The 15,703-nt window shown below is 42.2% G+C and overlaps 1 protein-coding gene across 3 annotated transcripts in view; it reads right to left on the reverse strand.

Annotated features, from left to right (window-relative positions):
- The window catches only part of FBN1 (fibrillin 1), a 158,618-nt gene extending 144,168 nt beyond the window's left edge, over positions 1-14,450 (reverse strand). For 2 of the 3 annotated variants that reach the window (XM_032195314.1, XM_032195317.1), the window contains exons 1-3: positions 14,335-14,372; positions 13,751-14,074; positions 789-871 (exon numbers count right to left, since the gene is read on the reverse strand). In XM_032195314.1, coding sequence (XP_032051205.1) covers positions 789-871; positions 13,751-13,920 — 253 coding nt within the window. In that variant the 5' untranslated portion in view covers positions 13,921-14,074; positions 14,335-14,372. Of the gene's footprint in view, positions 1-788; positions 872-13,750; positions 14,075-14,334; positions 14,373-14,396 lie in introns of those variants that run through there. The other variant, XM_032195315.1, reaches the window with a different exon arrangement.
- Between the last annotated feature and the right edge of the window lie 1,253 nt (positions 14,451-15,703).

The raw sequence follows: 15,703 nt of genomic DNA on the forward strand, positions 1-15,703 counted from the left end.
TGTGTACAACAGAATCCAAAAGCGTTCCTGCCATTCATCTCCAACTCTAAAACAACTAAAATTTAAACATCCAGTCTCTTATGAAAAAGCCTGGGAACATGCCACAGGCTGTGCTAGATATGTAGGGAGATTTCCTTGGAAAAGGAAAACCGTGGTCCATTTTACCAAATGACTCCTGGAGGAAGGATGGCTCTTATGCAGCATTACAATGCTCTCTTTATTGCTGCACCACAGACACAGCAGTGTAATAATTACCATCTGAGAGCACATTGCCTCAGTATCTCTTGAGAGGGTCTTATCAGGCTTATGGAATTATCCCTGGGACAGTGTAATATTACAAGTGATATGTATACAGCAACATGATGTACCTATGTATACACTTACGTTTCTACATATATATTTCAGGGATATGGTCCAAACAAGCAGAGCAAATCTACTTGCTGGCCCAGTGCTGTTGCCTCCTTCCATTTACTTAAATAGATTAACGTATTCCACAGCTACTCACTCCTGAGAGTCCACACACCCCTTGAATCCCTCTACCACAGACTTAAACAGAACATGTGGATGACATTAATCCTTTGTGAAATATTGGTATCACATCACTATATTGTAGCCCACAGAACTCTGTATATTAGTTTAATATATTTGAAATGGTAAAGAAATGATGTGCAGCTGTTATTGAAACCATACAGAAACACATTTCCATTCTAGTATACAATTAAAAAATATCCTGATACACAGGGACAAAGATAAACCCTCAGTCATAACATATAACTAGATTAACTTACGGACTATGCATTGGTTCCCACCAGGTAAAGTTTTCCATCCAGGGCAACAGTAAGCATTGTAACGTGATCCACACACATTTGGTCTGGAAAAAAAAAATATATATATAACTTATTTTTACACAGAAGTATGCTCTGTAGTAGAGTTATAAACATGGAAAAAGTAAATCATTGTAATATACATTTCAATAATTAAAAGCATTGTTTTTAGCAGGACTGTATGCCTTAGATTGTTGTGCTTTTTTTATGTGACACACTGTTACAAATTGAAGATGACATTATAAAGCATGAAATCAAATCAGTAACAACTGAATAACAGGAACAGAATGGACAAAACTTGCCTCCTATCAATCCATATCTGAAAAAGTAACTCAGAGTTTTCTAGCAAAACACCCACTTAAATACAAAATGAGGGATCATAACCATCATCATTAATGAATACAGAGAAATCCAGTGCCTTTTGAACAATAACTTTTAAGCTTATTGTTGTCTTCTCTGCTTTAGTCTAAAGCACTGTCACTGTTTCCTGTTTTATCCCTGAGCAAAACTACATGTCTATGTATGAGTGAGACATGCCAATCATGACATTAGCCAAATGAGCCAAAATATGCAAACGCTTCATTAGCAAAACTGACTTACTGTCAAAAAAAATCAAGGATGTGGGTGTATGTAGACAGATAGTGCCACATGAAATAAAAATGAAGGGCTACTGCAATGAGTATTTCTTGCAGTTCTTAAATTATGGATCCATAGGAATTTTTCTTTCCATCCCATCCCTCTCACCCATATTTCCTTTTTTTAAAAGTATACAAAAAGAGTTTACAACAAAAGCTGAAAGGATGTGGCAGTATTCCTATGATTTCATTGGTAAAAATCGAAAAGTTTAAACTGTTCTATGCCCCTCACTAATAACTTTTTTTTTTAATGTAAGTTGTCCCATTTACTTAATGCATAAAACGCATCCACGCATGTAAAGCTAGTAAGGCATAGCAACAAAAAATGAAAAAATACGCCTCCTTTTGTTGTATGTCTCAATCTTATCAGATGAAAATTTTACAATATATTACTATTGTGAGCAATTACTCAGTAGATTAATGCAACTAAAGCTATCTATAAACTAGTACTTCCTAGAAACTGCTTTATTAAAATATTATACACAGATTAGAGACAGATTTAAAGTGTTTATTGTTTTAGGAAGGAGTTTTATTATTGTTTTGTCCTTGGTCGTTCAGAAAGTTTTTCATCCCTAGTATTGCAACTGCTAAGTAAACAACAGTTACCTCATATGGTGAGGCAACTTAAGAAAAACAGTCTTAGTGTACACAAACATTTATTTATGCACATTTTCTAAATAACAAGATTTTTATACTGTATTTATTTAGGGATTTGCATTGTTAATATAATTTCAGGTATTCTGATTACAGCAACTTCAGTGACACCTAGTCCTCTCATTAAGTGCTTGGCCAGAAACTACTCAAGTCAAAGCAAACTACCATTATCTTTCACGAGATTTGTATAATAGCTAAGTGGTAACTGAGGCCGTGAGCAACACAACTGGGCATGTTGCAGGGCCCTTTTTCCTTCCTGCACTCTTCTTATTCATATTATTCCAATGTATTCAGTTTTAGTAATGTCAGCTACTTCCCTGCAGGGCTATAACCATGTAACTTTCCTAGAGTTCCCTGTTCATCAATGCCAAATGTTGCTCCATGATCATCTGCCAAGTAAGACTGGCAAGCAGACAAGTGAGATTGCTTTTCACCTTCTCCGGTCAGAAGAAATAATGGAACTTACTAAGACAGACAGAATGGGTTTGTTGCTACCTGTTACAACCACAGGTATAAACCACCCATTTCTGATCCAAGTTGGTAATAATCTATAACCAGCTGACCATAAAATGATACACAGACACTCTGTCAAATTTCTGTCTCAGCAAGCACATGGTTTTGGGGACCATCTGGACCAAGTTAAGAATCAGGAGCAGACATCTGTGCCATGAAGAAACACAACTTTTAAAATCTGTTTCCAAAATGGGGTTCTGGAAAACCTAGATGTGCCAGCAACCGTGAAGTCAGAGACCCTGAGAGCCTTGAGGCTGTCCACATGGTAGACTACACCATATATGCCAAAAGCTCCAACTCTGGGGCAGCCTGCTTAGCTTTCAAAAAAGAAAATGAAAAAAAAAAAAAAAAAAAAAAAAAAAAAAAGGAAGAAAAAAAGTCATCAAACTGTACTTCCATGGAACAGTTTGAGTCTGACAAGTGCATTTTCCAGTGGAACAGTTTTTCGTCAGAAAGCTGCTGTCTAGCTCATAAAAGAAACCTGTATTAAATTCTAAGCTCTACTGTAGGCTCCTTTGAGAAGGAAAGGGTTGTTCTTTACTTGTGTCTACTTGTAAAATGTCTTCAAAAGGAATTAAGTTTGAAGGTTAAATTCATTGATATTTCTGAGGTGATCAAACACTATAGCAATAAAAGCCTGTAAATAAAGTATTTGAAAGGATAACAATTTACCTCATGTAAAATCATGGACACTACCAATCATATTTCAAAAGGTTCTATCATAGTATTTAATTTAAACAGTTAACCACCACTGGGTTTAATAGAACATATTTTCCTGCTGATATTATAGGCTATGAATAAAAAAGAAGCATTTTATATTGTTATAAAACTGATTTCCTGAACAGCACTACAGAGCTCAGTAATAAAATAAAACCTGATTTGTAATGGTAAAATAGGTAAAAACGCACCCACAGCACTTCCTGTCACTCCCAAGCCAGAAGAGGGATGAGGAGAGCTGAGGGATCCTGAGATCCTCTCAGGACCAAAGGAGGCAGCAGCCCTACACCCACTTCCTAAACCCCAGCCTCGCTCCTCTTTGCAGAGTAGAACACATTTCCCATAACACAGCGAGCTCTCAACATGGTGCCCGTCATGGAGACAGGGATGGCAAGGGGGAGCAAATTCACTATGTCTCACTGGGTGTTTATTAAAGCTCATGGGGTCCTGACCATTGTAGAAGTTTTAGGAGACAAGGAGACAAAACACTGAAAATACAGGTTCAACATGCTCTCAATTTTTTTTTTTTTTTTTTTTTTGGGGGGGGGGTAGGTTGAGGGTAGGGAGAGGGAAAGGAGGAAGGCTTTCCCTTTATTTGGAGTCACTTCTGAAGTTGTAAACCATAAAGGATTTCTGTAATGGTACAGTGCTGAGAGACACTGACTGATCCAGTTTCATCAAAGGCTTCCAAAATAAACAAGATATTATATCTTTGATGACATGCAAGTACAAATTCAGTAGCAAAATGAGTTAAATAATTATCAAAGGGTGTTAGTCATCAACTAGAAAATGACTGCAACAGTGAAAAGGAAAAACATTCATCCAGAAATTCCAGTAATTAAATGCTTGAGAATGACAGGTTTTGGCTGACAGCATCTGCATGCATCAAAGTAGATTTCTTCAGGAACTACTACAGGGAACCTCTACCCCTGTTAAGAAGAAACCACCCAGCACAGGAGCAGCGGGGACACCTCCACCATCACGGCTGTCCTCTGCAAGGCCCCGACAGACACACAGCCAGAGTCCAAGCTGTAGCCTGCCTGGGCTGTGCTAATGCTGTGCATCCCTCTTCAACCCTGCCTGTGACCTCTCGAAGAAATGACAACCCACTCCTGAAGAAAGCATCACCCCCCAGCTGCTCCCACGGCGGGAAGAGTTTCCAGCATTGCTGCGAGCAAGGTTTCTGGCCAAAATTCCGTCAGCAGCACTGCCATGTACTGACCAACGCTGGCGTAACCCAGGCTGAAACAAACCCAAAGCATGGGTCTCAAATTAGGCGGAGAGAGGAGACAGCGTGGGCAGGAGACAGCTGATCTCCAGATACAGCTGAGTTGGAGGTGCAGGGACACAGAGGAAGGTTTTCTCATCACTCCCTCAGCCCACTTTTCCTCTCCCTGTAGAAAACGTGCAGGGATTCTTCACTGCAAAGAAAATTCCTAATGAAGGACTTCAGTTAACTCCTTGGCTGCAGCAGCTGGCCTATGTTTAACATAACATAGGGTCACAGTTTTCTGTCATGAGATAGACAATTTAAAGCAATATCATCAGCCATCTGTTATTTTCAAAGGCTTTGCCTACTTTTCTTCTTATGTGGCTACAACTGTACCCAGAACTATTTGCTGATGATTCCCACCTAGAATTTGGGTGGTGTTTCCAAGCTTGGACCAGGAGTTCAAAAGAATGAGAAACAGTACCTGAAGAAATGGTAGTGTAGTCTGAAACACGTGGTCCTCTAAGTCTGGAGATAACCAACATACCAAGAAATAGTAGCTAAGGCTCCAGAATGTGAAAAGGAGTAACTTTCACAAGCTTTTTTCCAGAGAAACCATCAGATCTATACCTTTTGTCATAAAGCAGCTTTCCATACCTCCCTAAACTCCTCAGCACTTCAGAGAAAATGCTGACAGCACAAAATGGCCCCACTCCGTTGACTCCACTGGAGCTAACACAAGACTCAAGAATTTCCATCCTTAGAGATGTCCTTGACTGGACAGAGTTAAGTGTCCAGTCAAGTCCTTAGAGATGTCCTTGACTGGACCCAGCCTAAGTTCACCTGCCCTGAGCAAGGGTTGAACTGCACAATCTTCAGAGGTCCAATCGCACCTAAACAACCTAGAAGCCAGATATTTGGTGCACAAATTAGAAATCTTCTTGCTGCCTGACTGCTAGGAGGAGGAGTCTGGAAGCTACTTATTTCATCTGCCTAAAAGGAAACTCTAGGAAACAATGCAAGACTCAGAGTAAACAAACAAAAAAAATCATTCCTTTTATCCTACAAAGGATAAGTACACATTTTTAAGCAAAATATGCTTTTTATATAGAAGGGATTGCTTCTGATTGCATTTTTGCCATGCAATAAATGAGGCTGGATGTTTGTGCCACGCAGAGAGCCTAATATGATAACTATTTCTTACTCTGACAGACAGGATACCACTGTCCCAGAATCCTGGCTCAGTTCAACTAAAAAAAATAACATGCTGAGGAGCTCTACGAGTGTCTTTGGCTCTGGCCTATGTGCATGTCAAGAGTTCAGAATGACATGCAAGTTTTCTGCAGCAACACTGAGCGCTTTTCTAACCCTAACTTCCATCACCCTGTGACAGCTAAATACAGCATTTTAAAACTGTCACAACCTGACAACAATATTTGACATTAAGTGAATTCTTCTGCACTTGCTCTGAAGATCTGCCTGTGTCTTTTCCAGGGAAAGACCCATCTAACTTGACAGCCAGGCATTGTTCTCAATCATAGCCAGTGACAGACGTGCTTCTGGCACGTACTCCCATCCTTGTTCTGCATGAGAATGTCAGTGGGTCCAGTTTGACACCCAATTCCCATGGCTGCGTAAGACAACAAGTATAACGGCATGAGTACACCACCATAAAAAACTATCTGCTGGGCCAGACAAGAGGGATGCTAGTCAGCAGGAGGGATCCAGCAGGTACTGCTACTGTGCTACCCGCATCCCCACCTTGGAGCACATACCCAACACTTATGGAGAGTCCTCATGAACCCGACAGCTGTATCAGTTGCTTGTCAGCAAAATATCCTCAGGTGTTAAGCAATGCCTCTAACTTGTCTTTTAAAATGCTCTCCTTTAGGCTACTGGAAGATTTATTTTAGCTAAGACAGAAGTGTTCCTCCTCCTCCCTCCACATCATTCTGTCTCCTACCCTCTGACTCTTTCCTTGCCTGGACAGCAACGCTGTTTATTTCAAAAGGGTCATTTAGAACTGTATGTCTCTGTCATGCAACAGGAAAAACTGATCCCACTGTTATAGCTCACCTGGTCCCTAGCAGTCACTCGTAATTTACTCTGTATACAGGGAGAGGAGAAAAAGATGAAGCATCAGAGAGAAAAAACAAAGAAGGAGAAAGAGAGACAAGTGAAAAAGAAAATGTTCCTGAAAGGAAATAAATTCTTATTTTGAAACCCCAGCTGAACATCACTGGATACTCTGATGTCCTCCAGCAAAAACATGAGAGGGAAGCTTGAAAAAGGGGATGAAAATGATTAAGACTGTAGACAAAAAGAACTGTGGCTTTCATTTGGTAGTTCTGAGGCTTTAATGGTCATGAATCATTTCACAAAATGAGAAGTAGAAAGGAAACAACAGATTCTCCAGCAAGTCAACATTCAAAGTATTGTTCCAGATAAAGCTAGAACTACTTCATACCTCAGTGAAGATATACGTGCATAAAGAGAAGGCATGGGTTTTTGATTTAACAGGCTTCGTTTTAACCTTCCAATGTACCTTCCAGAGAAGAGCCCAAATATTACAGAACTGTCACAAAACCAGAAAATGATTCTTCTCATGTCTCTATTTACACATCAGCCTTAACATGAATGAGGTTGTTCTGCAGGTCTGAAATCCTAAAAATAATAAAACAACACTGAAATGGGATAGTCAGAATTGATGTGAAAACAATCAAAAGAGACGTCCACAATACAAGACTGAAGAGATACAAACATATTTTCCAGCCCAGTGTGATGGATAATCAGAAACACTCCAGGCCACAATTGTTTCATTTTACAAAAATATTTACTGAGTCTGGGGAGAAAGACCAAAGTGACACACATGCATCTATGTCCTGTTCATCTTTAAGGATCAGGAGGGAGATAAAGAAGAGGAACGAGATGGAAGGTGATCTTACTGCAAGCAAAAAAACTAATGATTAATCGCTTACTATTTCCATACATACACAGGCAAAGATCCCTTGCTCCCAAGCTTTGTTTAAGGAGAGAGGGCCTCCAGTGAGCCATTGTCTACTACACATCTATCAAGAGGAAGTTTTTCTGGTGATCCATGTAGCTAAATCGTGTAGGTCTTGGGTACTACTATTCTAATAGTCAGAGGCTTCAAAGTCAACATTTGCAGGATGGAAGATGAATGACAATAAATAAGACTGTCCTAAGTGAGCAGCACTGCTGAACGACACATTGCAGGAAAGGAAAACAGGCATCCAGGAAAACAGAAGCTGCAATTTTATTCAATAAGAATCACTGTAAACGAAGCAGACAGATAGACTGTTCCTGCCAAACCCTAACCAAGTGATCCTCCCATTGCTCCCAAAGAACTGAGAGAAGCCCTGTGCCTGCTTCAAAGTCTGCATTGTCAAGCCCAGCACAGTCCCAAATGTTCTGTCACTGCAGTACTGTGCAGTTGCACGTAGAGGAGCTTATCCAGGTAACACGGCAAACACACCCAGATCAGACTGAACCTGGCGAACAACTTGCAGAACTGCCACTGAACACAAAATGTATCTTGTGTTGGCTAACAAGAAGTTTAGTTTTGCAAGCCTTAAACTGGCCCTTTACTGAAGAAAGTATTTTCAGGGCCACAGCTTGGCTTCTTTGGTCTCCTCCAAACAATTCTTTTTGGAAACCTGTGCTGCAACCTGAGGATTACTTCTCTGCACTGTGCTGCAATCAGGTGCGCTCTCTGCAGGTGCTCTTCTTCCCCCCAGTCCTTTAAGTATCCGGTTTCTAAAGAGTGAATACCACCTGTCTCCCTCAACATAAGTTCAACAGAACAACTACAAACTGAGAGGCTCCAAAAGCTCCAGACAGATAACACCACACAAAATGTTAGATAATCCCATCTTATAACTGTGGAAGAAAATGATTACCTGGAACATGTGGGAAGAAACTGTGCTATCCACAGCATCTCTTGTTTTCTGAGTAAGAGCTGTAGCATAAATCTCCTTCTAACTGGCCAGCCAGGTAGTCATAGCCACAAACAGCCTTGCACTGGACATCTCCAGAATGGAGAACAGCAATGCACCCTCCTATGATGAGACACAAAGTGGCAAACCCAATGGGAAATTCTTCTCCCCTCTGGACACAAAGTACAAACCGATTACACCCCAGCTGTGACTTACCCTGCAGCACCTGGGTGGTGTATCAGGCCAAGCTGGTATAGCTAAGGACTATGCAGGCCAAAATATCTAAATAAATACATGAATAAATAAAAGAAGGAAAGAAAGGAAAAGAACTATATCCAACTCCCGATTTCCAACATGTCGTCTTGGCAAAGTGGGGCTTGGTGACAGGAAACTTGTTTCATCCGAGCCCCCTAAGCCAGTTTTACAACACAAACCATGTTCCAACACAACCATGTTTTATACAGCATGTCAAGAACATTGCTATATCATTTACTGTAGCCTTTTCCACTGTCTGCTCTAGCAGGGACTTGCTATCATCAAATGGGAAATAAATACTGAGTACATCAAAAGTACACTTTTCTGATGACTACTGCCAGACAGCTTTCATTAAAAGTATCAAATGTAAATAAGAATTTACATGTAGTGGTTAAACTAGTATATTTAAAAACAATTAAAACACATCATGGCATTCAGGAAGACATCTATCTATACAACCAGAATTGAAAATCATACATTATTCCTTCTTTAAGCATTAGCCCTTCAGCAAGCATTGATAACAGCTAGTACCACCTGCAGAATAAATTGTGTGCTGGCTTCTTGCTAGTCCTAGTCCATACATCCCACTCCCCAGAGAAAGTCACACCTACATCAAATCACATCATATGGTCCTACTGGGAGACAGGAAACATGTACACGAGACACAATGCCAAGATCTATGAACTCATTTAACTTTTGAATTAGATTTCCATTTATGTACAGGATAATGTAACAATAATGATAAAAAAATAAAATCATGGCCATTGGAAAATAAACCAGAAAGGTGCAGAACCTTACGCTGCGTGTAGCTGCCAAGAAGACCTCCACAGAGGCTTTATGCCGTAAGGTGCCGAAAACTGGAAGGAAGTCTGCCATTCCACCTGGAAGCCAGCTATTACAGTAATTTACATGTATTCTTAATTGCCCTATATTAAAAGTTATTGGCATTGCTTTTATATCTGAAAATTCACAGGGCTGGCAGGTGGCAATCCAAAGGGCTCTGTTTCTAGTGCATTTTTAATTACTTTTTATCCCCAAGTATCCAGGTTCCCTCCTGCTCCCGCATGACACGGACAAGGTGTGGCACCAGCAGCCAGTCAGAGTGGCAAGAAAAAATGTTTGAGGTTTTTCAGTATAAACCAATATTTACCGGTATGGAAAGTCTGCTTTTCTTCAGCAAGCTTTTAGTGGTAAATATTGGTTTAAAACGAAAACCAGAAGCCTTAATTATATAGTTGAATACTGGAATTATATTATAGATTTAGAAGATTTATTTTATTTCAGGGAGCAGTCATGCATAAAAAGGATCAAATCCAACCGAGTTTACTCAAGCAAGCCTATCAGTAAACCTGTGAACTTTGTTTTGTGAGTACAACCAACAGAAATTGTTCCAAAAGCCCAATCCCCTGTTGAATAGCTTTAATCCAAGTGTGTTATGAATCTCACTGAAGCCAACTATTATGTTCTGCAATATTCACTATCATTTCAACTTCATAACAATTAAATTAAATCACTTTTACACATATGTATTTAATGGTGTCTTAATTAGAGTCGTGCCAAAATTTGGATATCTTGAAGAAATTTTAGGTCTCTCAAAATTTCTGCTGAGCTATCTGTTAGACAAATAATTGCTTTCTTTGGTCATTATACAAATAAAAAGGCAGATGAATGTGCTTAAAATATTATTAAGAACTGATTGATCATCATTAAATTTGAGGTCTTTGTCTAGTGTCATCAGAAAAAGGGAAATCCTAATTAATTCTAAGATATTCAAGCACAATATTTCTTGTATGCAGTAAAGCATCAATCAAATCACCAGTAAATTACTTTTGGTTTATATTCAAATGATTGAAATGTATATAAGTGGTTTACTTCAAGAATGTATTGCTTAGAAAGAACTTCCCATTCATGGCCCAGTTTTGTAGTTTTTATCTCTTCAAAAATTGATGCTATATTTTTCGGTGTTTAAGGAATAGGGGGATAACAGTTTGATGCCACATTAATGTTTGTGTTAAAGCCTTGGGGGTTCTGTGGATAAAAATGTCTCAATAAGATGCTTATTATTTTAACTTGCTGAACCACACCAGATTCCAGCAACATTTCTGTGAATGGGGAATATGCAAATGATATATCTAGTTACATGCTGAAATTAATTACTGCCTTCTTTTGATTGCTTTCTGTTCACTTAGAGGCAGCAGGTACCCGCACATAAACACACACTGCCTCAGACCAAATGTACCGGGCACTACAAAGACTTCAGTGCTAATGCCTTCATAGTTGGATCAGTTCTAACTACAGAAGCAGCAAGCTCCAAGCCTTAAAGTGAGTACATAAAAGGCTTTCCCACATAATTCATAATTATTAAAGCTAAAAATACTTATAGAACCATATTATGTGCTCAGACAGCTAACAAGTATAAACAATGAGGCAAAGGTCACAGGGAAGAAAGCAAACATCTCCTGTAATCAACAGCTTGCAGTAAAAAATGTTAAGTGTGAAAAATCACCAGAATCAAATCAGATCTTAGACTTCTTCATTTTTACATAAAAGACCAGTATTCACATACAGGCTTTCCCTGATATATTAAAATGCTAAGACCCTTTCAACAGTAATTACAATCAAGCAAATAAAAAGTCTAAACTTAAAAGAATTTGTCTAAAAATGTAGCTCCATGCTCCTACAATCAGGGCAAGAGTTCATTTCAAAAAAAGAAGAAAAAGAAAAGCAGTCTTAGTCAACTACAATAACATCAAAATAAAGTTTCCCAGCATCTGTTATGATTTGCATTACAACTCTCAGATTCCCAAGTGTATTTGTACTGATGAACAAGTTAAAAAAAAATAAAAAAAAAAACTTGTAAAATCATATTTTTAGTGTTTTAGTCCATTCAATAGCAATGAATTTTCCCTGTCTAACATATGTACAGTTCCTGTACATTCAAAATACATTTTCCATCTGGGTTTCCAAAGAATTAGTTCCAACCTTGTCTGACAAAATGACAATTCTTTTTATTCATACTGTACAGTACACTACCACACCTAAGGAAGCACTCGCAATTTCTGAATTGGAAATGTCCTGCAGGGTTCTCCCAACAAAGATAAAGATGACTGGATGTTAACAAAGGGATTTCCATCTCCTCCAAGCAGCTTATGCACTCTACTCTAAGCCTCGAATGAGAGTTACAAAAAAAGTTATCAATCAAACTAATGGTTTGTTTTGTATTTACTGTATCTCAGAACATCTGGCAATCATATTTTATTTAAGAACTTGCCTTCCAAGGGCACTCATTCAGAACTCTAAAATTCCAAATATTTGACCAAGACATAAAATACCTAAAATTGATATTAGCATTAACTGTAGATTTTCAGATCACTAAGTTGATATAGAACTCACAGATAATATACAATAAAAGGATGGGAATGAATCACTGCAAAGTACACAAGCTGAAGGTTTCAGTTAAATATACAAATCAACCCATAAGACTGAATACTTATCCTAACCCATCCTGGACTTCAAAAATTATTAAAATTGAAATACCATCTATGAAGCAGTACTATTACTATCTAAACAGCACAGTCATATTCAACAAAGAAATTTTATCCTCAGCTGCTTGCCTCTAACTCCCACTAAGTCCATCAAGGCAGCACACATGTTCTAGGTGGCATACTTTATCCCATTGATCAGAAAGTGATGCTTTTCAGCCTGATGTTAATTCAGAGTTCTAAAATGAGAAAGTTTTTCAAAACATCATGAAGAAAAAAAAGGTTCGTTCTAGAAAATACTTTTCCTTATAATTTTTTATTACTTACAATTAGTCCCCAACTAGCACAACCCAACAACCCCAATAGCCCCCGACTTCAAGAACAGCTTTTGTCAAAGAAAAGACCTACTCTGTCCAATTGTTCCTCTGGTGACAAGGTTTGAGGAAATGAAATAAGAGAGTCTGACCCTACAAAATCAGATCCTTGAAAAACAATACTGACAGCTTGCATCCATTTTTGCAGAACAAGGACCCTAAAACTTAAACCTTCTCCAATTAGGCAAATATTAAAAAGGCCAAGATTTCCAATCTGTATATAAATAAAATGTACTACGTAAGTGTGAGGAAGTTAGCAAGAAATTAAAGCATATCCATCAAGGCCTCTAAAAATAAAGCTGTAATAGCTCCTCTTGGGGAAGTCAGGAAAACAGAGAAAAAGTCTTGCATCCCTTACTGAAACGTAACTATCTCTGTGTAATTTTTGCTACATTTGCTCTCTGCCTGATGAGTGAAAAAATCTTGCTATGGGCTGAAACAGGGCACCGGAACCCCTCAGGAAGGAAACCTCCTTTTTCCTTCCAACGTTGCAACCTTTCACCTTTACCGTGAACTATGCTTCCAACTGCGCACACATGCAATGCCTTTCAGCTGTCTTAACAATTATTTTTGCTCAGGAAAGGTGTTCTATTAGGATTTGGAAAGCATTTTGCCGGATCGGATTTGCCCCTCAAAAAAAACACCCTGCTAAGCGTGTGCCATGATGCCCGATCATGAGTTTTCACTCTTGTATGCATTGCTCGCTCGCTCGCTCTAGGTACCGGATAGCTCTGACACAAGCAGCAGTGCCGGGGCCAGGAGCAGCAGCGGAGAAGCAGCACAAGTCCAGAAAGCAGAGGCGCAGCGCACAAGGTTTAGGGGGGTGACGAGAGCCGGCAGCAAGCAGCGGGCCTCCCCGCTGCCCTGCTTTCTGCAGAGGGGACGCGCGAGGAATGCAGGAGCCTGCAGCGAGCCTTTATCTGCGCCCTTCCCTCGAGCCACCCGAGCAAAGCCCAGCCGCAGCCCAGCGAAGCCCTCATCCCCCCGCACGAAGCACGGCTCCCCGGTGATGCTGCGGGCGGTGCCCCGGCCCTGTGTTGGGGGCATCCCCGAGCCTCCTGGGGGCCTCCCCTTTCTCCCCTTCTCTCAGCCACCTCCGCGGTGCCCCGGGGGGCCCGGCCCGCACCTACCCTTTGAGCGCGTCGTGCCCGCCGCCGCCCTGCCCTCGCCTCTTGGCCCTGCTGGCCCGCAGCTCCTTGCCGCTCGCCCCCTCGGCGTGCCCGGCGGCGGCGGCGCCCCCCTGGGACGCCCACAGCACGGCAACTCCCAGGGCGATCCCCAGCAGCCGCCCCCGCCACATCGCGTCCCCAGAGCCCTCGGGCTGCGAGCGGCCGTCGCCTCCTCCTCCTCTTCCTCCTCCTCCTTCTCCTCCTCCTTCTCCTTCTTCTCTCCGCCGCCGCCGAAGTCCGCCGATGCCCGCCGCCCTGCCTCCGCAGAAACGTCTGCGAGGCGAGCTGTGAGAGAGAAGGGAGGAAGGGGCGTCAGGGGCAGGGCGAGAGCGGGCACGGCCGCCCCGCGCCCGCCGGCGCTGCTTCCACCTCCCTGCCACCGGGACCCGCTGGGAGCCTCCCCCGGCCGCGACCCCTTTCCTTTTCCCGGCTCCGCCGAGCGGGTACCGGCGGCTGGGAGCGCCGGGGCTCGCCGGCAGCCCGGGGGGGAGCCCCGCGGGCAGGAGCCTCCCGGCCAGCCCGCCCGCCCCGCTCGGCGCCCGCACCCGCTGGAGCCGCCGCCGGCCGCCGTTCCCGCTGCTGTTCCAGCTGCGGCCGCTGCACCCACCGCGGTTCCAGCTGCGGCTCCAGCTGCCCCCTCCCTCCTCCTCCTCGTCCTCCTCCTCCTTTTTCCCCTCCTCTCACTCCCCCCCCCCTCCCCGTCCTCTTCAAGGACCGCCCGCGCACCGCTTTCTCGCGAGAGAGGTGACAGAAAATGTTCCCCCCCCCACCCCCAAAACGCCACCCCGGGGGGCTCCGGGGCTGGGGCCGGAGGTGCCTCCCCTTCCCCGAGGTGGGAGTGATTCGGGCAGGGCACCTGCGGCCAGCCGCCCCGCTACCCCTGGGCCGGGGGCTCTGCCCGGACCCCCCAGACCTCCGGTGCCTGCCCGGGCTCCCGGGGAGCCCCCGGGCTTGGAGCAGGGGGCAGCAGCTCAGGGTGTACCCCCAAAGCGCAGGGACAGGGACGGAGTCCTCCATCTGAACCTATGTAGGCGTCAGAGAGCTACAGCATAGCTGCGGCGACTTAGCGGCTTTAAAAAAGTAATGCAGAACATCTCGGTTTCCCTTATAAGGAAAAATTGCAGCGATGCTAGCTTCACCTTAAAGGCTGCTGCAGGAGGAATAATATGCTTTCTAGCAATTAGCAGGGCAGCGACTGCTGCAGGGATTCAAAAACCCTAGGGCAAGACCTGAGCCTGGAAGCAGTGACAGACCAAACTTGCAACGCCTGCAGTGGTGGGCTAAGAAAGAGGCCTCATTTAAAGGGGAGAATTCAGTTATTAACTGGAAGCCCTTAATTTCATAGTTCCATTATTGCTTTATCCCACTCTAGGAAGCAGCATAAGCATAGATTTGATAGATTATTTTTTGTTAGCCCCTATCACAAGGAAATTGATTTTGGAGTAAAAGAGGCATAGTGAATATTTTGTGAATAATTGCTGCTTTGTGTCTTATAATTCTGAATTTCTCTCTCTCTCTTTTTTTTTTCTTTTTTTTTTTTTTTTTTTTTTGATCTCTGGGAACTCTTTGTCATTGACAAGAAATTGTAAATCCTGTGTGGAGTGGAGTGGAAGTTATGCACTCCACCCCTTGCAAGGGAAATTCAGTCACTAGGATAACAGCTCATCCTTCATTACAGAAAAACAAAAACAGTAAATGGGGATACTTCTAGAATCAACACAAATAAGTCCAAACTGTTAGCGGAAATCCAGTGGAACAACAAGATCTACACCAAGGAATACCCAGTTGAAACTAAAATACCTGCTAGATAGTAGGGGTACAAGGAAGCTCCAGGAATCAACTTCCAGATTTCAGCAGGAGGTGCTTTTCTGCTTTCAAAACTACAAAAGTACACAAAATTCATGATAACATAGC

The sequence above is a fragment of the Aythya fuligula genome, chromosome 11, assembly GCF_009819795.1.
Source record: "Aythya fuligula isolate bAytFul2 chromosome 11, bAytFul2.pri, whole genome shotgun sequence".
NCBI classification, from domain to species: domain Eukaryota; kingdom Metazoa; phylum Chordata; class Aves; order Anseriformes; family Anatidae; genus Aythya; species Aythya fuligula.